The 22,571-nt window shown below is 39.9% G+C and overlaps 1 protein-coding gene across 4 annotated transcripts in view; it reads right to left on the bottom strand.

Annotated features, from left to right (window-relative positions):
* TMEM132C (transmembrane protein 132C) overlaps positions 1 to 22,571 on the bottom strand; it is a 223,265-nt gene that overhangs the window by 80,812 nt on the left and 119,882 nt on the right. For all 4 annotated transcript variants that reach the window (XM_087754856.1, XM_087754855.1, XM_087754854.1 and 1 more), the window contains one exon: positions 16,890 to 17,036. In XM_087754856.1, coding sequence (XP_087610982.1) covers positions 16,890 to 17,036 — 147 coding nt within the window. The remainder of the gene's footprint in view (positions 1 to 16,889; positions 17,037 to 22,571) is intronic.

Genomic DNA, 22,571 nt, shown 5'->3' with positions numbered 1-22,571 from the left:
AAGAGATAATAATAATAATAATAATAATAATAATAATAATAATAATAATAATAATAATAATAATAATAATAATAATAATATAAAAAATATACAAAATAAGCAATGCAAAATGCAATTGCTCACCAGCTGCCGACCAATGCCCAGCCAGTTCCTGAGCAGTGGCTGCCACCCCTGAGCCAAATCCTCCCAGTTTATATACTGGGTGTGATGTCATATGGTATGGAATAGCCCTCTGGCCAGTCTGGGCCAGCTGTCCTGGCTGTGCCCCCTCCCAACTTCTCGCTGGCAAGGCAGGAGAAGCTGAAAAGTCCTTGACTAGTGTAAGCACTGCTTAGCAATAACTAAAACATCAGTGCGTTATCAACATTATTCTCATCCTAAATCGAAAACACAGCACTATACCAGCTACTAGGAACTAAATTAACTCTATCCCAGCTGAAACCAGGACAACAAGCCTGGATGGCCTTAATGACAATGGGTCATTAATACATGGGCATGTATTAATTCATTTAAACAGTACATGTTGAGGCTCCTTCTGGATCCCCTGTGATGTATAACCCAGCTCTTCTATAGCACAACACTCCCAGAGCACAGATGGCTTTCTGGTCATTGTTATACAGTGGCAGATACCATGACTCAGACAGAAGAGGTTGAAACACTAAGAATTAAGAAATGTTTGGATGCTGTCCCACAATGCAGCACCTAGGAGAAAGTGCACTGGGTCTAACGTAAATGTTATGGATACAAGATATTAACTGTTTCCCCCTTCTGACACTATGGACCCTGAGACTGGCACAGGGCAAAGCTCTGCTTGTGATGGAGAGTTCCCATGGATCAGCCATTAGATGATTTAGAGGTCACCCGAGCAACTTCCAGTACGTTTCTGCTGCAAACGGGTAATTAATCAAATCAGCGTCCTCCCCAGAAATTGACTGAAACCAGAGGGCAGACGGAGTTGAGTGCATTTGGTATTTTTAACCTGGAATGTCAAGCAGAGGAATAATGGCCATTATCTCCAGTATATATCTTAGAAGAGGGAGAAGTTAGGGAGGTGATTTCTACCCACATCAGTAAGTCTAAGACAGAGTAAAAAGACAGATGAATGTGGAAATTGGTTTTCAGAAGAGACAAGAGGGATGCCAGTCCTACAAAGACTTTGAAGGTTAACTTTACACACTTTTAGGGAACTCTGGAAAAGCCTGCAAGTTCCAGACTTGCAAACCTAAGTTTTCAGGTATCATCACAGTTTATTTCATTTTCAACGGAACCAGATTTGGGTTTGGATATATACATTCCCTTGTACAAATGGCAAAATACTGTCACTGGCTGATGGCAATATGGAAACTCTCTGTTCCCACAGCTTAGTGGGTAGGAATGCACAGAAGGAAGCCAACACCATAAACGGTATACAGTAAACGATAAAGTTATATATTTAAAGTATATATCTCTCTCTAATAACTTGGATCTCTGTTCTTAGCACTATGCTGTTTTTAGTACAAACAAAGGACCTTAGCCCCAAGGAGAAATGTGACTTCCCTTAGAAAAAGAACAACGATTATAGTTTTGGATTCCCTTCCAAGAGTAGTAATTTCAACACCTTCTTTTAAAATTTAAATTGCATCTAGTTAGCAAAGAGAGAATGACTTTCGGCATATTTTTCCTGCATCTAATAATCACTTCCATTCACTTAAACTATCTTTTTCCCTACAGAGGATTATTGCCATTAAGCTACTCAGAGCGTGCCAATAATTGAGAGGTTTTGGCTATTGGAGTCAGAGGCATTAAGATTTGAGAAAGAGTAATACAGAGACATGGAAGACATAAGCTGAAATGCTCACATAATCTACACTTGATTTTAATTAGAGACCGAAAACTTTAAAGGCTCAGGAGAGATTTGGTCTGGACAAGCACCTCTTTGCTTCTATCCTACTCACCGTTACGGAGGGCTCCTCCTCCCCTCAGTCCTGCCAAGCCTGAACACTCGGTGACCCAGCTAATTAGCCCCTCTGGTTCTTTTTTCCTTTCAAACCCTCACTGCTGAGACAGGTACACAGGGTCTGGGGACTTAGCGCACAGTTCAGGGCTAATCTGTAGAGCATCTTAGGCTCTGAACTGTGGAAAAGCCTTGGGCCATGAAGACCCGAGCTCTGCGCTCTTAGTGTTTAGTGCATGTTTTGCACAGTGAGAAGCAAGTAACATGGGCAGACTGCAAGCAAGTTTCCCCATGAGCTCTGTAATGAGTGTTTCAGAGCTGTCTGTTCCTTGTCCTTGATCCCTCACAATCATTCATGTTCATTCTCTCTCACGTAGGTGTTCCCACATGTGAGAATTTTGGCTCTTAAGACTCCAGTAACAAAACAGATAGCACTTACCCATCAAGAAGGTGGAAACAAAAAGGTGTCTACAAGGAGCACAATTCTGCTTTGTACGTGTGAAATGAGGGAGCTACATTGTTGGGAAAAGGGATATGTCCGCTAACGAAGCACAGATCAGGCTGGGGTCCTACAGAAACAGGTTGGTGACTATCACTAGCTGATAGCTCTTGAACATTAGGGGCAAGAACCTCGGCACTTCAGTGCCTAGGAAAATCCCATCTCTTTCCCTGCTTAAGATGAAAAGCTGGCAGCAACTATAAAACTAAAGGGTTTACACACTTTTGTGAATCTGTCTTCAGGGATATCTGGAATAGTTCTAATAAACATGCTAAAGAGAGTATTAGATCTCAATAATTACTGACTAATTATATGTATTGATGTTTAAATAGCAGCATTTCTAAATCTTGTAGGGCACATACTGTAAAACTTTCACGTAAAGAATTTGCATAGAAAGGAATCTTCAAACCCTCTTTAACATCTTCATTGGAACAAACGATCTTGCTGTACACTCTGACATCACTCAGGAAACAGCAAATTATCTCATTCAATTGGCTCACGAGTAAAATAGCATGCAGCGATTAACTCTTTAGAAACCACATCCCCCTAATGAGAGGATTTGTTATATGAAAAAATATTAAATTTATAATAAGAAATACAAGAAATTAAATATAAACATAGAGAAATATAAGAAAAATATAAGATTAAAAAGAAAAAATATTCTTAAATATAATAAAAATTTTTCACACAGGGCTGAGCTACTCAGCAGTCATTAACATTACAAAGGGATGAAGTCTCCAACAATCTAAGTAATCTGAACAGTTAAGTCACCCACCACAGTCCACAAAGACATGGCTTCAAAGTAGGCAGGATTAATGGTCTTGCTTCCTGGCAAAATGAACTCATGCTTGTATATCTGTGAATAATTTTACAGAAGGCAGAAAGAGCTACAATAGAGCCTGACAAACACTTCAGTCAACTCTTTACTCCAAATAGGCTAGGGTTTTTATCTTGAGAGGGTGTCACTGAAACTAAGTTTTCTCTCTCCGTTCCGTCTAAGGTCCATGGAGAATTCAAAACTGGAACCACAGAAAATATGACAGATATTGATGAATACAAGTGATTTACTGCACTTTGGTAGTTAAAGCACCTATCCATCCAATGCGTGGGTCACAGCCAAACTGCAGGGCCTGGAAGCACTCTCTTGCTCATGTGTCTGTGCACGTCCATGCTGCATCCTTGCTCCACTTGGGTCAGGGTGTGACCCAAGTGAAAATCTTTCCTTCCTCTGTATCCAGGTTTTATGGGGAGTGAGCCAGGCCACAGGCCAGAAGAAGCCTATAATGTGCTCCAGTCAGTTATCTCATCTTGCTCATGAGACCCCAGGAAGAGATGTATGTGCTTTCTTAGAAGGAGGACCATGAGGGTTCAGATGATCTCAAGAAGAAAGGAATACAACACTGGACTCCCACAGCTGGCTAATGATGTCCCCACAGGAGCTGCTGCCAGTGGCTGCTTGGTGCACACTGAGGGTAGAATCAGATGCCTGATTTTTCTTCAATCCACAGCTAAATTTGCAGAACTGTAGAAAAGAGGAATATCTTTTCTAGGAACCTAGGAAATGACTTGAGAACTTGGCAAAGGAACAAATAGATTACTGGCATGATGACAATTTGACATTACGAGCCTTCCAAACACAAATAAAAAAAAAATATATATTCACACCACAAATGTTAACGCTCCTAATGTGAAAGGCATGCTGCTATACTACCCACAAGAGGGGAAACCACCACAAACTCTTCCCCCTTCCAGGATCCATAATTCCAAACTAAGACTTGATTAATACTGCAAAAGAACTCAACAGTTAATGCGAATCTCCCCAGTGGCTGGGAAAGGGGGTATCATTACAGAGAAAACCCACTAGTCCCATAAAAGACAGACAAGAGAAATCTCTGCCAGGGTATTTGATAGGATACAAAGAGACACTAAGGCCCAAATCCAGCCTGGAAGACATAAAGCATAACCTGCAGTAGATGAATTTCATCCCAAACCTTTAGTTAGTAAGGAGGGTAAAACCAAAATATGATGAAGTGGTAAGGGTTCTTCAAAAAGGAAAACAGAACGAAGAGGGATGTTGGAGCCTGCACATTGAGCAGATCTAAAAAGAGGGCTCTAAAAGGACTTGGGTGGGAAAACCTGAAGAAAACAACTGAGAGTTGCTGAAAGTTGTTTTTTTTTTTCATCTTCTGTCCTTCAAGCAGCAATTAACTTGTGCTCAGTGGTATGCATAAATAGTAGTTGTATTCTTAAATGTATTTAGGATGTACAAGCTGTTCTAAAGTTGTTCATGAAGAGTAGGACTCAATGCTAACGGACAGTCTTCTCCAAACTTCACTGAATGCTGAATTAGGCTCCAAATTCAAAACCTGGTTATTTCTGTCTGTCCTGATAGTAGGTATTAACTCCTATTAAAAAAGCATAAGTTCTTCTATTGCCAATTACAGACACATCTTTTCAAAACCAGTTGTTGAGGTATAGCACTCAAAGCACAGTCAGTGAAACCTGTATTCCTCTAGGAGCAGATTACAGTGAAGAGTTCACACTTCTCAAACATTTATAAAGTCAGAGCCTATTTATGCACAACATGGTCAGCGGGGTCTGTAAAAACCACTGCCCTCAAATGTCCTGGGTGCTGCTCTAAATGGAAGTCTGTTCTGTGACTCTGGGTATCTTCTGAGACTATTTTTTTTTTAGTAAACCCACAGAGTGAATTTATATGTGATCCACAGTGAACCACAGCAAATCTCTACTGATTTGCATCAATGAAGGATGTGGCAATTATATGATGTTTGATGACTACGTGTTTAATCTCACCTCAGCAATTCTACCAGCTCCAGGAATACTGAGAAGCGCAGGAGAGGCTGCCTGTCAAAATAATTCACACAGCTTTGATTAACAGAACGTGGCAACAATCCCCTTCTCGGATGGTTCTGGGCGTAATGTTAGCAAAAGCTGAGTTTCTAGCCAATTCTTAGTGATCAAGTCCCCTATACTTATCATGACATTTCTAGGTTAACTTTTCTAAGTAAGAGTACTGTTGGGAATGGCTTGTATTTACTATGCATTTAAACAGTGTTAATCTGTAATGCATAGGAGCTTACTAGCTCCTTGTGAGGAAATCACAGCAGGTATAACCAAACTGTGGAACTACGCAAGTATAGATAGCCAAACAGATACGCAGCAATGAACAAGATCTGTCTTTAAATATTCTCATTAAATTTCTGAACATCTCTCAGGACAAAAATTGACAAATAGCATCTCCAAGTGGAGAGCCTCATCATCGTGTTACACTTTTTCAGAGATGACAAAAACACCATAAGAAATGATAATCAAAGACAATTAAAACCTCTAAACCCAGCTGAACAATTGCTAAACTAACCAGAGAGATTATATTCCTTTGGGGACTGTCAGTGGTACTCGCTGAGCTCTGAGTTAGTTGAAATCTAGTAGTTACAATGCAATACTTCATGCAGATTATATACATCAGAAATTTCTTTTGCTTAGTACATTCCAATGAACATTGCCACACAGAAGCTGTAAACTATTTTGGGTAACAGAACAGATATAAACATTGAAATTCTTGTTAGTTGGTCTATCAGTAACGCTTTGGTTGACAGGGCACCTTGCTTTCAAGCCATCCAATATCATTGCTAAATATGCCAGTCTCATTAAAACCAGCCGAAATAGGAATGAATTCAGTGGCTGAGGTCACTCAAGTACTCTGGCAGAGTCATTATTGAATTTCTACTAGTGTGATTACAGAGAGTGCATGCTCAGTCCATTAATTTGCAGCATGGAAACCAAAAATCAATGGGGTGCTACTTAAAACTCCTTCTGTGATAATTACCATCATGTATGCAGGCATACACATAGAAGGGGAGTGTGTAAGCTGCTGTTCACAGCCTTGAGCAGGAAAGAGACTATCTGGCAGTTGGACCAGATGATCATCGTAGGTCCCTTCCAACTGAAATATGCTATTCTATTCTTATTTTCCGAGCTGCATGTTGGAGAGAAGGAAGGAGAGAAGAGTAAAAATTTAGTCTAAACTTGGGGTGAAATTCAGACTGCAAAGGAAATTTTGCCCTTTGCTGCAATGAAGCTAAGGTTTCTTCCCTGGAAATTTAACTGGAACTGAAATTCCTGGCAAGTAATCAAGAATTCAGCACTGATCAATCAAAAGACTGTCTATAACAAGCATCTCGGTTTTCTTTAATAAACTTATTTCCCCATGAAATTACTAGCATGTTGGCAAAGTAATAATGGGAAAGCTGTATGAGCTCTTCATGAACAACAGTGGGACAAACCGGTATACATTGTTTCAGCAGATCTACACTGATTTATACTGCTGTTGACACTTCGCATTCCGACCCTTCAAAGTAATAAGAACATATCACAGATTTTTCCAGTAAAAAGTACTGAATTTCCTTGCTTAAGGAAAAAGTGCATTCAAAAAACAGTGGCAACTTTCCTATAATACTGCTACTCCCGTTTCATTTTTCATTCTTAATTTTGAAAGCATTACGAAAGAATATCATTACAGATCTTAATCATCCAATATAGTCTTCTACTGAAAGAAACAGAACCCCAGGGGTCTTATTTAGCCAGGATTTGATGGATCATAACCAATTTTTTGGAGAACTCACAGACATCTACTACCTTTCAAAAGAGCAGCCCACCTCTACCTTGTTCAACTGCCAGGAAATACACAGTATCCTCCAAACACTTCCTATGGCCCCTCCGACCCACCAATTCATGTAACCAAAACCAGGTGATTCGTACAAGCACTTGACACAGCAAGACAAATCTGCACTGATTTACACTTAAGCGACTGTGGCTGTGCAGCTCTGAAAAAAGAGGTTGCCTTCTAAAATGTCAGCATTTGCTGATATTGACCATGAAGTGATAGTGAAAAAAACCAACATCTTCCTTCATTCCCAGAATGTGAAATACCAGAGGTCTCCCTGCAGCCTGAATTGTAGATAAATTATGACTTGCAAACGATGAGTTATAGAAGCCAATAGAGTAAATACTCTTTCTTATGTAAGACAGTTCTGTGTGGAGAACTGCAATGATCTCTGATGCAAGCTAGTTTTTTAGTCTACAGGAGTTGCTTTGTCTGTAACAGACAAAGATTTTTACTTTCTAAGCATGTAAAAGCATTTATTATCTCTACCTACTATGTAAAATGTGCAGGCGGAATTGAATGGAATCCATCATATCGGAATGTGAGAAGTCCTTGGTTTTGCCGAGTTGTGTTATGTCCAGCTTGAATTACATGAACTGTTGTGTTTGCTAACAGTGCTCATATGCCATAAGGCGTTTGCAGAACAATAATGATGATGCTTCATTCCGTCTGAAGCACTGGTAACGTGGCCTACTAGTAGATATGCAACAAATTAGTATTATTCCCATATCAGTCTGCAAAAGTTTCAAACATGCTTTACACCAGGAAATGGATCCATTCAACTATTTTCAGGCAGAGACACAGAATTAACCAGATAAAGGAGGTGATTATTATTATTATTATTATTATTATTGTTATTATTATTATTATTACTACTACTACTACTATTATTATTATTAAGAGTAGGAGCCTTGTCATAGGCTAGGACCCTGCTGCATATTGTACAAATAACGAACATGCTGCCTGCTTCAGCAAGACTACTAGAGAGACAGCAGATGGATGGAGACAGGTAAGAATGAATGGAAATACTGAAAAAAATACTAGAGAGTTGTAGGACAAGAGCTGTATTTGTTAGCAGCCCAGATATTGCAAGCATTTTTCTAAGAAGATAAATGAAAAAGAGCAAGGTTTTCTAAGCCTGAGATGTGAGTGTCTCAAAGAAGCAAACACACCTGGACTGATGCACTAACAACGCCTGTCAGATCAGGTCTTCAAATTGTTCAAGTTCAGGACCTCATACTGGTTTGGCATTCAGAACAATATATTTGTAATCACAGAACTGGATACTGCAAATAAGTTTAAACAAACATCTTATGATTGTGTAAGGCTCAATCCTGGTTTAAATTACAAAAATGAGAATCAGTAGATTAATTTCATTCAACACAGTGGAGCTAAACCAATGTAAAACTGGTGCTAATGAGACAACAGTTAGGGGTCTGCCAAGTGTTTATGAAGACTCACCTTCCTCTATGAACCCTGTATCAATCATATAAGTGATTTCAAGTGATAATTTTAATGTGCTTATAAAATTATTTTTTCATTACAACTATATCCAACTGGAGGATATGCGATGGATGTAATGGCAGAGGCTAATGAAATGCTTTTAAACTCATTTTGAATTTTAAAAAGATAGAAAAAAAAATGCAGTGTGTAAAAAACATCAGAGTTCTGTCTTTCTATTATTTAGGCCTGGTGAGAGGTACAACAACAAAAGACAGACGATGGGGTCTCTGAACGAAGAAGGCAGCAGGAGTCATGTTTAACAATCCCTCGCTCCAGGTATACAAGTAACATCACTTATTTAATTACATACGCAGGTCAACTGGGAATAGAACTTGATGATCTGAACCAAAGTGACAGCCAGGAGTGGTGACGGGAGGGAGAGCTCTGCTACGAGCGGGGAGTAGGAGCCCACAGAACCAGCAACACGCAGTAAAATCCTCCGAGTCAGCAGTTACCATGATCTGCTGGTTTTCTTACCAACCTTGCTTAACTTCTAAGACTTACAACAAAGACTTAGCATCTATATAATTTTCCACTTGTATCATAGAGCAGTCACCATTATTATATAACAAAAGGAAGAAACAGAGAAGATATTTTTATCTGTACTTTAAATAGGCAGTAACTCATCAAACTAAAGTAACCTTGAGTGGAAAAGTAAATCTCAGTAAGCCAGTGCAGAAACGAATGGTTCACCTGTCTAATATATTGTGCTTTCTCTAAGGAAATGTAAAGGTCTCAGAGAAACGGTGATACTTTACCACTGTCAGTTGGTTAGCTGCTACTGATCTGACAGAGGCATGAGATCAGAAAAATGTTTAAAAATATCTAATTCTCTTTTATGAGATTGTAGCCTATTTTCCAGAGGTCTCTCCTGAGCAGTTTTAAGCATCTTGAGTTCAGAGGAGTTTTGTTATTACAAAATTCCTCAAGCAGCAATGGTACAGAGGGCTTATATGTATACGAAACTTATTTCAATTTGCTCCACCGAATACTAACAAAGATCTTATTCACTTTATTCTAGGAAGGTTTGGCTTTTGGCGCTTTTTCCTAAATTTTCTTCATTCTTTATTGCCTGATTTATCTCCTCTGCTGTGAAAGTTACAGAGGAAAGCAGAGTTGCTTGGCAGCATGATGTGGTATTGCTGAACTCAGCTGTTTATGGCTTTCAGCAGATGTTTCTGCTTCAAAGACAGTGTGAGAAAATATACACATGCACAAATTCCACCCCCTCTCCCCCAAATGCTGCATCTTTTGTCTCTTATCTTCCATTGCCTCCAAATCACAAGGAAGGCTGCACTACAATAGCTGCTAAAACATCCAAACCATGCCAACTGTCACAGATAAATAAGAGCTGACCTTGCCCCGAATTAGAACTCATGATTTAAAGTGCAAAGAGAAAAAATTAACAGAAGTATCAGTCCACGAATATGCTGCAGCAGAAGGAGATTTTCACGGATAACCTCACTGTGAATCACAGCTTGCTTATTAAAAGGGAAAGCAATAGGGATTGCTGTGTGCAAGAGGCAAGAACACAGCAGCTTTCAGCAGAAGATGCAAGTAGGACAGCCAGCCTCTCCTACTGCATATTCCAGGAGCTTTGCAAAACACATGCTCGGACATAAGTCAAAGGCTGAAAAGTAGACTGTATATTTTCTAGTCACTCTCTGAGAAATGATTACTTTGTCAGATATCAGAAAATGATCTCACCCTGGACATCAGGAATTACAGTTATTATTGAACCTGCCTATCAATTTGGAATGGATATAAAGCTGTTGTCCCATTATTCCATGATTGCACATCCTATTCAATTTAATATATGTGGGGCTCTGCTCTGTTTACATAATAATGAAATAAAACAATATATCCAACTTGACTGGAAAGCAGAGAAGGCACTGTCGGCAAGCAAGACGGCTTTCTCAGCAAGGCTGGGTTATTGCATGTATTGGCTAAGCCTCCAGCATTTGGTTTTGATAAGCGTGTAAAAAGCTTTTCCAAACTATACAGATTTGCTGAGAAAACAAATTTGATGCTTTCATTTGGGCAAGAAATATGTGAAGAATGACCTTTCTCTTGGTGCTTCAGCCCTTCTGCTTCCCAACAGACCCAGGAACGCCAAAGTGGACAAAAAAATATAAAAAAATTAATTTATTGGAACTGGGCTGGAACTTCTGTAGAGATCATGGATAGATCTCATTTAATGCATTTTGCTATCTCATCTCTATTAATTAATTTCTTTTCTTGGAGAGAAAACTCATGGGAATGCCTTACTCCTTGGCTAACACTATGTTAGGTTATCTATAAAGACTGATGTAGGATTTTTTGAATGGTCAGGACCAAGTCTAACACTGGTTCTGTTGAAATCCAACATGAAAATTCATCTCAATAGTGCCTAACAACAGGCTTTCAAAAACGTTATCTTAGATCATAATATCTTGCTTTGAATTTCAAACAGAAGAGAGAATGTTGCAACATACCTGATAAGAAAGAAAATACTTTCCATTTAGTATCTTCCACAACACTTGTGCAGACCCTGTTGGTTTTCTGACTCGGCCTTTATCTGTTAGAAAGCAGGTATTTATGCTGATGACAAGTTAAACACAAATTTCTATTGAAACAATTGACTGGTAATAGTGTTGTTATTTATTTGGATTATGGTAGGGCCAGCACTCTATTTATGGATCAGGGCCTCACAGCAGTAGGTGCTAGATGAAAACTAGACAGACATATGTCGTTGCCGTGACAATTGCTATAGTTATCTCAAATTTGATCCTTCTGAACTTGCATTACTGAAAGTATTGAAAAGAAAGGGCCCTTCAGGCTCAGTGAGAGTCCTTGTCCATGAGGGCTCCCATGGAATTTGCTTTTCCTTAATGGAAGTGAGGGCTGCCCATTAAGTCAAAACCACTCAGGATTCATAAGGTTCAACAAGTTGCCCCGCTCCCGCAAGTACCCAGTAAGAGAGTAAAGCATAAGAAACAAATATTCTCTCTCAAGACAGTTTGTGCAGACATATGCTTAGACGCTGGAGCAGAGCAAGCAATGGAGCATCTGCCTCCTTCCTGCAGACAGCCTACTCCTGAAAGAGAGACGAGAGACATTCTTCATCCTTCCTCCCTCCCCAGCTCAGGGCTTTGATAAACACTCCTGACATTCAAAGCAGCAAAAGAGGAGCCATATGAAGGGCTCCTTTGGGAAGCAACCTTCTAAACCCTAGTCTTCTGTGCCCTAGAAAAGATATTGTTGCAAGGCACAGCTGGCTGATCCTCCACCATATGTGCAGATGTCCAGTGCATCTTTGGCACCTAAACCATACGCTGGAGACATCTGTGCCCTAATTTGACCTGAAGCAGGCATCCTAACATAAAGAGAAATCTTAAAATGCAAAGACAGCAGGCAGAGATAAATTATATGGGAAATGAGACGAGAAAGGGTGAAGGGAAAGGATCTCTAAAGCAGCAGGTAAAGGGTTAGCTATATTATTCCTGATACTGTTATTGACAGCTACATGCATACATTCCCATGTGTCATTTTAAGCAGACAGATGCACATCACAGGAATGATGTGCAATTCCAATCCTTGGAAGCTCTCAGGGTTGCACTGGTAATTTGCCAGCAGCCTAAAAGGCTGTACCTAATTTGCACCAAAATATGCATGATGCTTAAAACAAAATACTTAGGAGGCCATAATGCTTGTTCATATGTGACTTTCTCATAAATGAATGGAAATTGTTTCTCTTTTGGGGTTCAATGGTAAAAGAAATCCACTGCTGATGTCTTCCTCTTGAAGTATCCCTACAGTTTGTACAAATCAGTTTCTACAGACACAGATGTGACCTCCTGAAGACATATACAACTTCCCAAGCACCTGTTACTACAGTAGTAGCATGTGCCATCTCAGCTCTGATCCCGCCTCAATTATCAGTCAGAAGGATAAACAACTGTAATGAAAAAATCCTGACCCATGAGCACCAAACCTCCCACTCCTTGTGAAAACTGGTGTCCTCTGCTCAGACTGCAAGGTTTTGAGGTCAGCAGGTACCACTGCCACTCTGCTGAGCTCTACAAACCACTCTGACCCAAAACTGTGCCAGAAGATGACCCAGATTCTAGAAAACTGAATAACACCCTGCTCGTAATGTGTGAATACTCTTCTCTGTGTCCATATGTTGGGCACAGACTGGCTGTCTTCAGGTATAGCGAGACACACACACCGCATGGCTTACAATTCTTCAAGTTTGAGGAATGTTGTACACATACGCATTACTTTTATTTTTCAATCACAAGAGAATTCACTTCAGTGCATCCCTTGGCAGTATATGGTGATGCCAAACAAAAGAAGGACCTGCATAGAATTCTAACAGCTTTGTTGCTTTCCTCTGTGCCCCGATGATATGAAACACAACCTGGTAACATCATAAGCTGTTTCCACGTGAATGCAATGATACCCAGACAGTGTTTAAAAAAAAAAAAAGACTAAAAAAATGTGTGCACATGTGGAATAAGTGATTGTGACACAGTCTGAAACACAAACATAACATCTGGAAGCACTCTTCTCAAGTCTGCCTCTTTATCACACAGATGGCTGGAGAGCTGTAAGCCCACGGGCCTCTCAAAAGGTTCAAGGCCAAGAGGATAAAGTGCTACATCACAGCAGTTTTCCATTATGTCAGTTTTTCTAAATGTCTCTCCGTTCTCCCACACTCAGTTTCTCTACCCAGTTAACAGAAATCAAAAGCACTGGGTGACTCCATTCCTCCACAAACAAAGTACAACATCCACGGGTAGAAACAGCAACCCAAGAACAGACTGAAGGCAGCTTGTTCCAGCCCGCTTCCAGGCTTGAAGGAGCAAGCGGAGTTAGGCCTAGATTAGCCCCAGTCTCTGCTTCTTAGTTGTTCTTGACACTGCAGTTATAGGATGCTCTGGCTTTGGCAGAGAAGCCAGCTTAAGAAATTCCCCTAACCCTCCTTGCTCCTACCCTTAATCCGTCTTTCTCATCCCCACAGCCGACAGCATACCAGCTGGTGGAGGTATGCTATTAAAAAAAAAAAAAAAAAAAAAAAGACGAAAATTACTTAGGCTAAAAATAATCCTTGCTCTGTCTTGGAACAGCTCTTATACCCTGTGGTGGCAATCCAGAATAAACTACACAGCAAATACGAACCCTTTCACTGAAGCCGTTCTCAGGGTAGATGTGGTACTTCATAAATCAACCACACAAGCCTTAGGCTGGAACCAAACAGAGGCAAGACTAAGACATGGAAATGGTTATAACAGTAACCAAAAATATCTCTTCATCTACCCTGAGGACACATTTCAAACCTACCAGCTTTCTTCCAGAAATGAGAAACAACAAGGGAAAACAAGTGACCAAGCAGTAGTCTAAGACTTTGTTTTCACTAATCAGCACTGTTGTTATCCTCATCAATAGCTACTTGAATCTCAGCACAAATTGCATTATGAGGCACACAAACATTGCTGATTTCAAGCTGTTTTCAGTTACTTGCTATAGTGGTAAAATCTTTCTGAATAAATCTAAGTTAAGAATCTATGGCTCTTGGCTTTAGCAGCACAAATTCAAAGAGAACAAATATTGCTTAAAAAAGTAACAAAGTGTGACCCACTTAAATTCTCAAAAGGTAATGGGTAAACAATTATCGATGTGAAGTATCTAAAATATGTCCCTTATTTTTTACTATTTATATGATGTGAAAGGCATATTAGCTGCCAGGTGGTGTTGCATTCAGATACAAACTGCTTGTTTCAAAGTGCTTACAATGTAATTATATCCATACACTAATGATAGTAGAAATATGCAAGAAAAGAAAACCAACATGGCAACAAAAATGAATAGTTCTATTGAGTATGGGCATTTGTTTCCATGGATATTAAGGGGAAAGAGTGCAATGGTTCTCCACGGTGCGTCAGGGAGATTCCCGAGTAAACGAAAGAGCATAAAGGCCTGAATTTCCTGTTCGGGTGCCTAACAACTCAACACCCCGCTCTCCCCATTATGACCAGAATCAATCCTAGATGCAGTTTTATCTGGCTACCACAAAATAGTTTGTAGGAGGCAGCACTCCAACACGCTGAGAATCTATTATGAATTTAAGTAATATTCTGCCTTACTTCACAACCAACTGGGAACATGTGACAATACCAGGGGAGAGCCAAATTTCTCCTGTTGGTTGCAACAGAGGAATAAGGCACAACTGTAGAAGACCCTTCATTCTCCTTTCCTGCTAGCTGATGCTCTGAGTTGTGCTAGAAATAGCTGGTTATGTAAAGAAAAATAACACACTACCATCTTCTTGACAAGCTGTGTGAATGTTCATAAAGCATTCAAGAACTACAAACTTTCATTTACTTGCTTTTCAGAAGCTCTTTCGCAAAGACAGTGGAAAACACCTCTCTCTGTTTAAATTAACCAACATATTTATGAGTTGGCTGAGTTTGCTGCAGAAGAAGATTAGCCTGTGTTAATGCTGGAACTCCAGAACGGTACCTCACATCTACGCTGACCTTGCTACAGAACTGCACATCATCCAAATGAACTGCACTGCTAAACTAGCCTGAAAAAGCTGGTGGCAGCACAGAAAGATCCCATCAGGGACTTGCAATTCTCAACCAAATTCAATTAGCTTAATAGAATATTTGTGCTCTGCGCAAAGGGCTCCAAGTGACACTTACAAACTCAGTAACTGCAATGCCCACTACATTGTATGCTTTCCCACTGGGATCTCAGCACACAGATGCCCAGGTTTCCCTATCCAGCTCTTCCTTGTACACAAACATTTCATTCAAACCCAGGTTCATCACGCTTTCAGAAGACAGTGACTATTTACATACACAAATGAAAGAGGCATTAATTAAAACATTGACTTTTATTTGCATAATTAGTGCTAAAAATATTTTTATGGGTTAATGAGACTTTATGCAAATCAGACTGAGAAGATTTAATTTGGGGTTTGATAACCTGACTATTATAGTTCCGCAGTTGCAAATACACTCAGAGTTACATGCTGTTCTAAAGCCATGTCTTCCCTTTCAAACTGTTTTGTTTTTTACTTCTGGCAGGCTCAAATGATATGTTTTTCCTCTCCGTTTATCCCCCACCCCCAAACTCTCCACTGAAAATCTCACTAACTGCAATGATATCAAGTGTAAATACATTGCATCAGTGAGCTGCTCATGACAAGAGAAATTTCCGCACTTTACAGAAGTCTAATATTTCCCAGGCACTCTGACTGGGCACAGAATACAAATGTTAAAATCTGCTCAGGTTTTCTGTGCCTGAAGATACTACAAACCGACTGCATGGGAAAGCAATAACCAACCCAGCATCCACTGAAGATTTTATGATACTCTTCAATGAGCCCAGGTTTGAGGCTAATAATAAGCGCAGAGCTAGGGAATCATTGCTGGGATCTGTACAATGAAAATGCTCTATGCGAACTAACATACAGCAGTGTTGTGAGAATTCATTAAGATGATACCCAGCAAGAGCAAAATAATTTCCACTGAAAGCAGCATTATACGACTTTACTATGTGCTGCGGAAGACAATCATACTTAGTGAAAAAGCACTGCTTTTATGTCTGTGGAACAACTAGACCAAGTCTCAATAAAAACACATTAAACAGGAAAGCAGGCACCAGCAGGCCAGTTCATACCAGTGCTCCCTGGAGTGCACTGCTCTGCTTCTGACAGTTACCAGTGTATGGCTTAGCACAGGAACCTCTGGTTCTGGAAGAAGTAACTGTTTGCAAAAGGGGATTCTTCTGTATTACACACAAGACACTAAATACTGAAAGATTTGAATTATCCTGTACCAATGCTTGAAAGTTACAGCGGTTCACTGTGGAAGAATTCATTGCTTGCTTGATGAACCAACCACAGAGTCTGTGATACGTTCAGAGAAACAAGGTCAAAACTATCAAGCCAAAAAATTATGTTCAGTAAAAACCTTTAAAATTAAGGATATTCACATTCATGCCAAAATGACACACACACACCACCACCACCTCCCCGCAACGCAGGCCTATTTTATTCATTTTTTAATTTTAAACTGATGAATTTTATTACCTGGAAACTGAGATGCCCTGTTATAGATCAGCAGATGGTACCGTAGTTAACATAAGTGTCTCCAGATTTCCAGGCTACAGGTTTAATAGCTATGAGTAGTGGTAATATGAGCCCTAAGTCTTTCAACCAATGAATGGTATCATGGATATAAATGAGTTTAATGTGCCGAGAATATGAGGTTTCATACCTGTTCCTTGAACTTGGTGCTATCCTCTGACAAATAACTGTTGTGGTTGAATGCTTTCCACCATTCCCCACCTCTTGTTTCACATCCCACTGCTGGGGGTCGCTTGTCTTTGCACTGAGAATGTTTACACCTTTCTTCACCTTTGCCCTGTTGGAAACAGCAATTGTAAAAAGTTTAACAAGAGAGTCATTCAGGACTTTGATCTTCCAAATGTAGCTCAAGCATGGAAATCTCAATATATCAGTTTTAAGCTAAGTATTAGATATGTTTCTAATCCATCAGTGAACAAGAGTGGTATCATGAATGCAGATCTAAGGCAACGTATCACTTTTTTTGGACAGAACCAGCTGTGTGCCTTTATCCGTTCTGCCAACAGTAGGCTGGAGTTATGAGTAAGACTGAACCTGCAGGAAAACCTGCAGTCAAGGTTCTTTTCTCTATTCTGGCAATAATTTCTCCCAAAGAGAAATTTGTCCCAACACAGAAGACTCAGGAAGGTGTTGTTCATCTGAGTATTTTTCTAAAATACTTACGCAACACAAAATGTTAGTTATTGAGCAGAAATCATCACCTCACAAGATGTCAATATCTTCTTGACATTTAATAGGACTCAGCACCTAAGTTCCTTGGAAAAACTGGTCTTTTTGAGATTTTAGACACTAAAACACTTTAAAAATGTAGTCACGAATGACTGAGAGTACTTATCTTCTTGTTGCATTTTTTCAACAGTGAGACAAAACACAATTAGTTTAAGGCATTGAAAAAGAAAACTTTTTTTTTCTCGGTCTAAAAGCATAAGTGCTTAATCTTCTTATTTGTAACATGAAACACCACGGAGCTTCACAGATCACTGTCTTGCTCGAGTAAAACTAGCACAAATCTGATGCATCTCTAATGCCTTCAGTTGAATTACTCAGAAATGAAAACAGAAAATTTAAAGGGAGAATCAAATTTGTTACTGAAGGTTCTTTAAAGCTCTAAGTCCCATAAAGTTTTCCAGCATATTACAGTTCAAATAAATGAACAATAAATAAACATTTCATTGATAAGAAAACGCTACCACCAATCTTGAAATCTGTATAAATCCATCAGTATGTTTTTGGTAGTACGTATTTTAGAAGATGTTTGGATGTACTTTAGGGTACTGTTATTTAGGAACTGGAGAGAAGTAGAAACCGATCATTTAGATACTTGTTCAGCTGTTCCTTGAGATGGGCTCTGAAATAGCATAACATCAGTCAAAATGAGGTTCCTCACGTTTGGATTTTCAACAGACTTACGACTTTGTCAGCAGCTGCAAATTGCTCTTTCCACCATGTAGCCTGACATAGTCAATACCTAGGCTCCTGTTAATTAGGACGGACATTTTGTGTGGCCAAGGTTAGTGGTAAAATACACTGCCAGAGGACGAAAGACCATGGCTACCATGCCATTTTGTTAATTAACTACAGAATGGGGCATTAAGTTGAGTGGTTTTCACATATGCCATTATATAAAGCCCATTAAAAAAAAATTCCATCCCAGTGTAAAGTAGGTTATGTTTAGTGAGAAAAATCAATGTTGTGATTGCACTTAGCACTGGAATTAGAGTATGAACACCCAGAAGATTGAACTTCCTAAATAAATATGCAGAAGCACAGTTTGCAACTCTCCCTCTAAAAAGGGCATTGAGTTTTATATAACAAGGTCAATGGATGAATCAGAATTAAGTCAGACAGTACTGAGCCCCATACATTTTTAAATGCAGTCTGTACGCATATGCTACAAATGTTTTCACTTAAATTTTTATTTACTTAGTGTTTGAGTGCTAGCAAGGAAAAGTCTATTTAATTTCTTACCAAAGAAATTCGATTTGTTGACCTTGTTGTATGCTTCTGATTAAATATTAATTTTTTAAATCAATAGTGCCAACTTTGTACATAAGAATTTGCAAGTTATACTACCTCAATAAACCCTGAGACCGAGGACCTGGAGGCCAAATTGCTTGACAGTCTCCTGTATTTACCCACCTAATCTATGCAGTATATATACATTTACCGTGTTTACTTAAGGGAGGCAGGTACGGTGACAATAGACAGAGATGACAAACAGCTGTAGTACTCCAGGTTTCCTTAGTGCGTGGTTCCCCACTCCAAGTGGAAAGTTCTCCCCTTGGCCATGTCTGCTTATTCACAAGTAGATGGTTGTCCTCACACGGAGGCTTTTCTGCACAGCTCTACAACCTGAAAGTATCCACCAGCCATAGCTGTCAGCTTGGACTTCCACCCAAACTGGAGTCAAAATCTTCCTCTCCAACGTTCTAGACAATGATTGTATTTACTGTGGGTGTCACTAAATTGCCTCTGTCACTCTGGCTATATGCTCTCTGTGGCAGCAGTAACTAAACCAAGGCCTCCAAGTCTGCTGCCCAGTAACAAAAATCACCCTTTCCTCTTTCTGGATCTAAACATGGACCCTGCTAGGCAAGCCACCTACATATGCATGAAACCTATGGGCAGCAGCTCATTTATTTGAGTTTGATTGTCTATGTGCTGAAAGTTAAGCACAGCTTTTGATCTTTTGACAAAAGCAGACCTTGCAATGGAAAGACGAAAGACCATCATTAAGAACAGCACAGAATACCAGAGGTCAGCTTCAATCCCACACTGGATAGAGGACTCCATCTGAATGAGTTTTTGAAGCTTCATGAACACATGGTAGCCAGAACAGCAAAAGACTTTCTTGCTTGAACTTCTAAGGTTATTAATTCATAGCACAGGAAATCTCTGCCTCACCTTTGTCTCAAAATAACTGTCTCTCTTTAAATCTCTCAAGTGGAGAATTAAAACATTTTGCTGGCATGCAGAACAAGCAGCATCTCAAAGACATTACAGAAAAAGTCTCCACCAGCTTACCTAGAAATTATTACGTTATTTTTGTCAAGACCAAGTAAAAACATTTACTTACTTATACAACCTCACAGCAAATGCACTTGTGTAAATGTGCAATTTCCAAGCAAATATTTCATTTCCAAATTGACGCTTTTAGTTGTATACAAAGATTTCCATTTAGCACCTTATCTTCCTAACATGTCAAACTTAGAAATGATGCTTCTAATTAATTTATTCTGATCAACTACAGATGGAAATCTAGCTGTTCCATTTCACTGTCCTCAAATTACAAGAAATCTGAGCAGTATTTAGACATAATACTATACAGCTGATGAAGACAGTAACTGAAAGGCAATTGAATCAGCAACTGCCAGAGCTGAAGATGTGGACTTATTATTTCAGGAGCTCAAATTATATTTTCCTATTTAAATTTATATTTTAATCTTGCAGAACCGCTACGGCCATGGAAGGGTTCTGCCACTTGCAGCAGTGCTATAGAGAGGGCAGACTGCTGAGTACTCCACACAGTTCTTCACATGCTGTATGATTTTGCTGGTGTATGCTAATCCTAGAGAGGATCACCGCTCTTATTCCAAAGTCATCCTCAAAGCACAGACCCAAGCAGGGCTGCATTGCCTGGGTGCGCTGCGATACAGATAAGAAATCTACTGGTGAGGGAAGAATCTGAAGTTACAGGCAGGCTAACACCACGTGAAGCTGATGAGGAGCCCCTGGCTGTACAGGTCCCTAACTCCCTTTCGCCTGACACTAACACCCAGCTGACTCACTGGCAAGCTAAGTTGGTAGCATTAATCAGTGGATGATTTAGCTTCCTGGACGGCTTACTGCGAGATCAGCTAAGCAGCAGTGTCAGTGCCAGGGAAGTGCAGAAGCACGAAGCGAGGGGTGGAGGGCAATACCCTCAGCAGCAGCAGGTACCTCTTACGTGGGGTCAGTATTGTCAAACTGCACTCTAACAGAAAGTTTACACGGCAGCTTGGGTAGACAAGGCTGCACTAAAGAATAAAAAACTAAATCAATACTAAATTCCTATAATCAGTGAGCTTCATAATATCTGGAACAGTGTTCCAGACACTAAACCTTCTGGTTCCTGTTAGACTGTTTGTTTTCAGAGGGTTATACTTAGCTCTGCATCTTCTGTGCTCCTCATAAATGCCATGCTATTCTCGGTATGCCGTACTTTGATCTGAGAGCAGTCTGGTTTTAGATCAGTCACCACTGCTTTGTACAGACAGTCTCTTCAGCTCACATCTGTTGTCCAAGCTGCTGTGCCAGAAGACTTTTCTTTAGGAAGTATTCGAAACATAAATATTAGAGACAGATGCAGGTTCAGTCTAACCAGGGGGATCAGCTCACTTATAAGGTAGTCCCTGGGTCACAGGAGCCGAGCGTGGCCATGCCATACCTCACCATGCTGGGCAAGTGAGAGGATGCTCATGCTAAATTCTCTGCATTTCCACACTTAAATCCTCATCTGTTTATATGTCAAGTTGGTGTTTCAACTTAACAAATACTGACCCCTTTTGGTCAGTCTTCTCTGAAGCCTCAGTGTTTCTTGTAACTTTGCTAATCCTCCCTTAGTTGCCCAGACTAGTAGAAGCCCTTGACATTACTGACTGTAAAGGTCACATTGTAAGAAATTGTTTTACTGTATCTCCCAAAGCCCCGGGAGCCTCTCCTGGTGGCCTGTTTCTGGGCTGAACTTTACAGTAAGTCTCTAACCTTCCCAAGTTCTGCCAAAAAAATTTCAACTTCTTCCTGCCGTGATTTAAGTTCACTGCTTTCCTTCTTTGTTCCCAGAGTAAATCAGAAGATTAAAGCCAGCTGCAGGAACCCATAAAACCCAGGCAGGAGACTAACCACAGCAATTAAGCAAGATTTGTTTTATTAAGTAAATCTTTTTCCTTTCATCTTTCTATGTGAAATGCGTTGCTAAATCTCACCGCAGCTCTGAATGAACAGGACAGACATCTGCCTGGCAAAACAATATTTATTAAAAGCCTCGTTGCTGGCCTTAGTTGAGAAGCCAAAAGCAGAACAGAAGAATATGACCTGGTTAGCCGTGTCGACCTTTCAAATATGCTCCTTTAATTTGCAAAATACACGGACAGAGTAAGCGTGATTAAGCGGCTACGGCTCTGCTTAGGGAATATGGGGGATCAGGTATCAGCTCCAGGCTTCCTGCACGGCTCCGCACAAGCCACAGGAGCCCTGTTTGCCTCCATCCCACCCTAGAAAGCAGATTTCCACCTGTGTTTCATGTGGCCACCTCTTTGCTATACAGGTTTTCATTTACAAGCCACATGCACAGGTAAGCAGCAAAAGAAACTCCCATCTCAACTGGGGAATTTAGGTACTAAATTTATTAGGTGATAAATTACTGCTAATAGTAGTATTTCAGATTTGGTTCCCATTAAGAAGGCTAGTCCAAAGGCCCATCCATGCAAGAGTTTTGTTTTCTTCGATTTCTAGATTTACAACATGGGCTAATCATTAGTAAAAGCACTAGTAAAATGCTCCTCAGAGCATCCTTTCTCCTTCGGGCACTGTCTTTCTCATGGAGTATCCAGAAAAGGCCTTCAGGAAACAGCTTTTGTAAAAAAAGGGTAAACACCCTTTAAAATGTCAAAACAGCTAATCTCTAGGCATTTAGCCCTTACTCTTCAGTCCTTCCCCTTTTCCTTTCACTTCTTAGAATGCTGGTCTATTTGAAACAACTTCAAAAAAAATGTCATATCAAAACAAAAAATATTGAAATATTTTACTTTGAAAATGCAGTAATCAAATCCTT

This window comes from Nipponia nippon, unplaced genomic scaffold, assembly GCF_047370975.1.
Source record: "Nipponia nippon isolate SJK-2023a ecotype South Korea unplaced genomic scaffold, ASM4737097v1 scaffold_18, whole genome shotgun sequence".
Taxonomy (NCBI): Eukaryota; Metazoa; Chordata; class Aves; order Pelecaniformes; family Threskiornithidae; genus Nipponia; species Nipponia nippon.
This window is presented reverse-complemented; position numbering and strand designations above follow the sequence as displayed.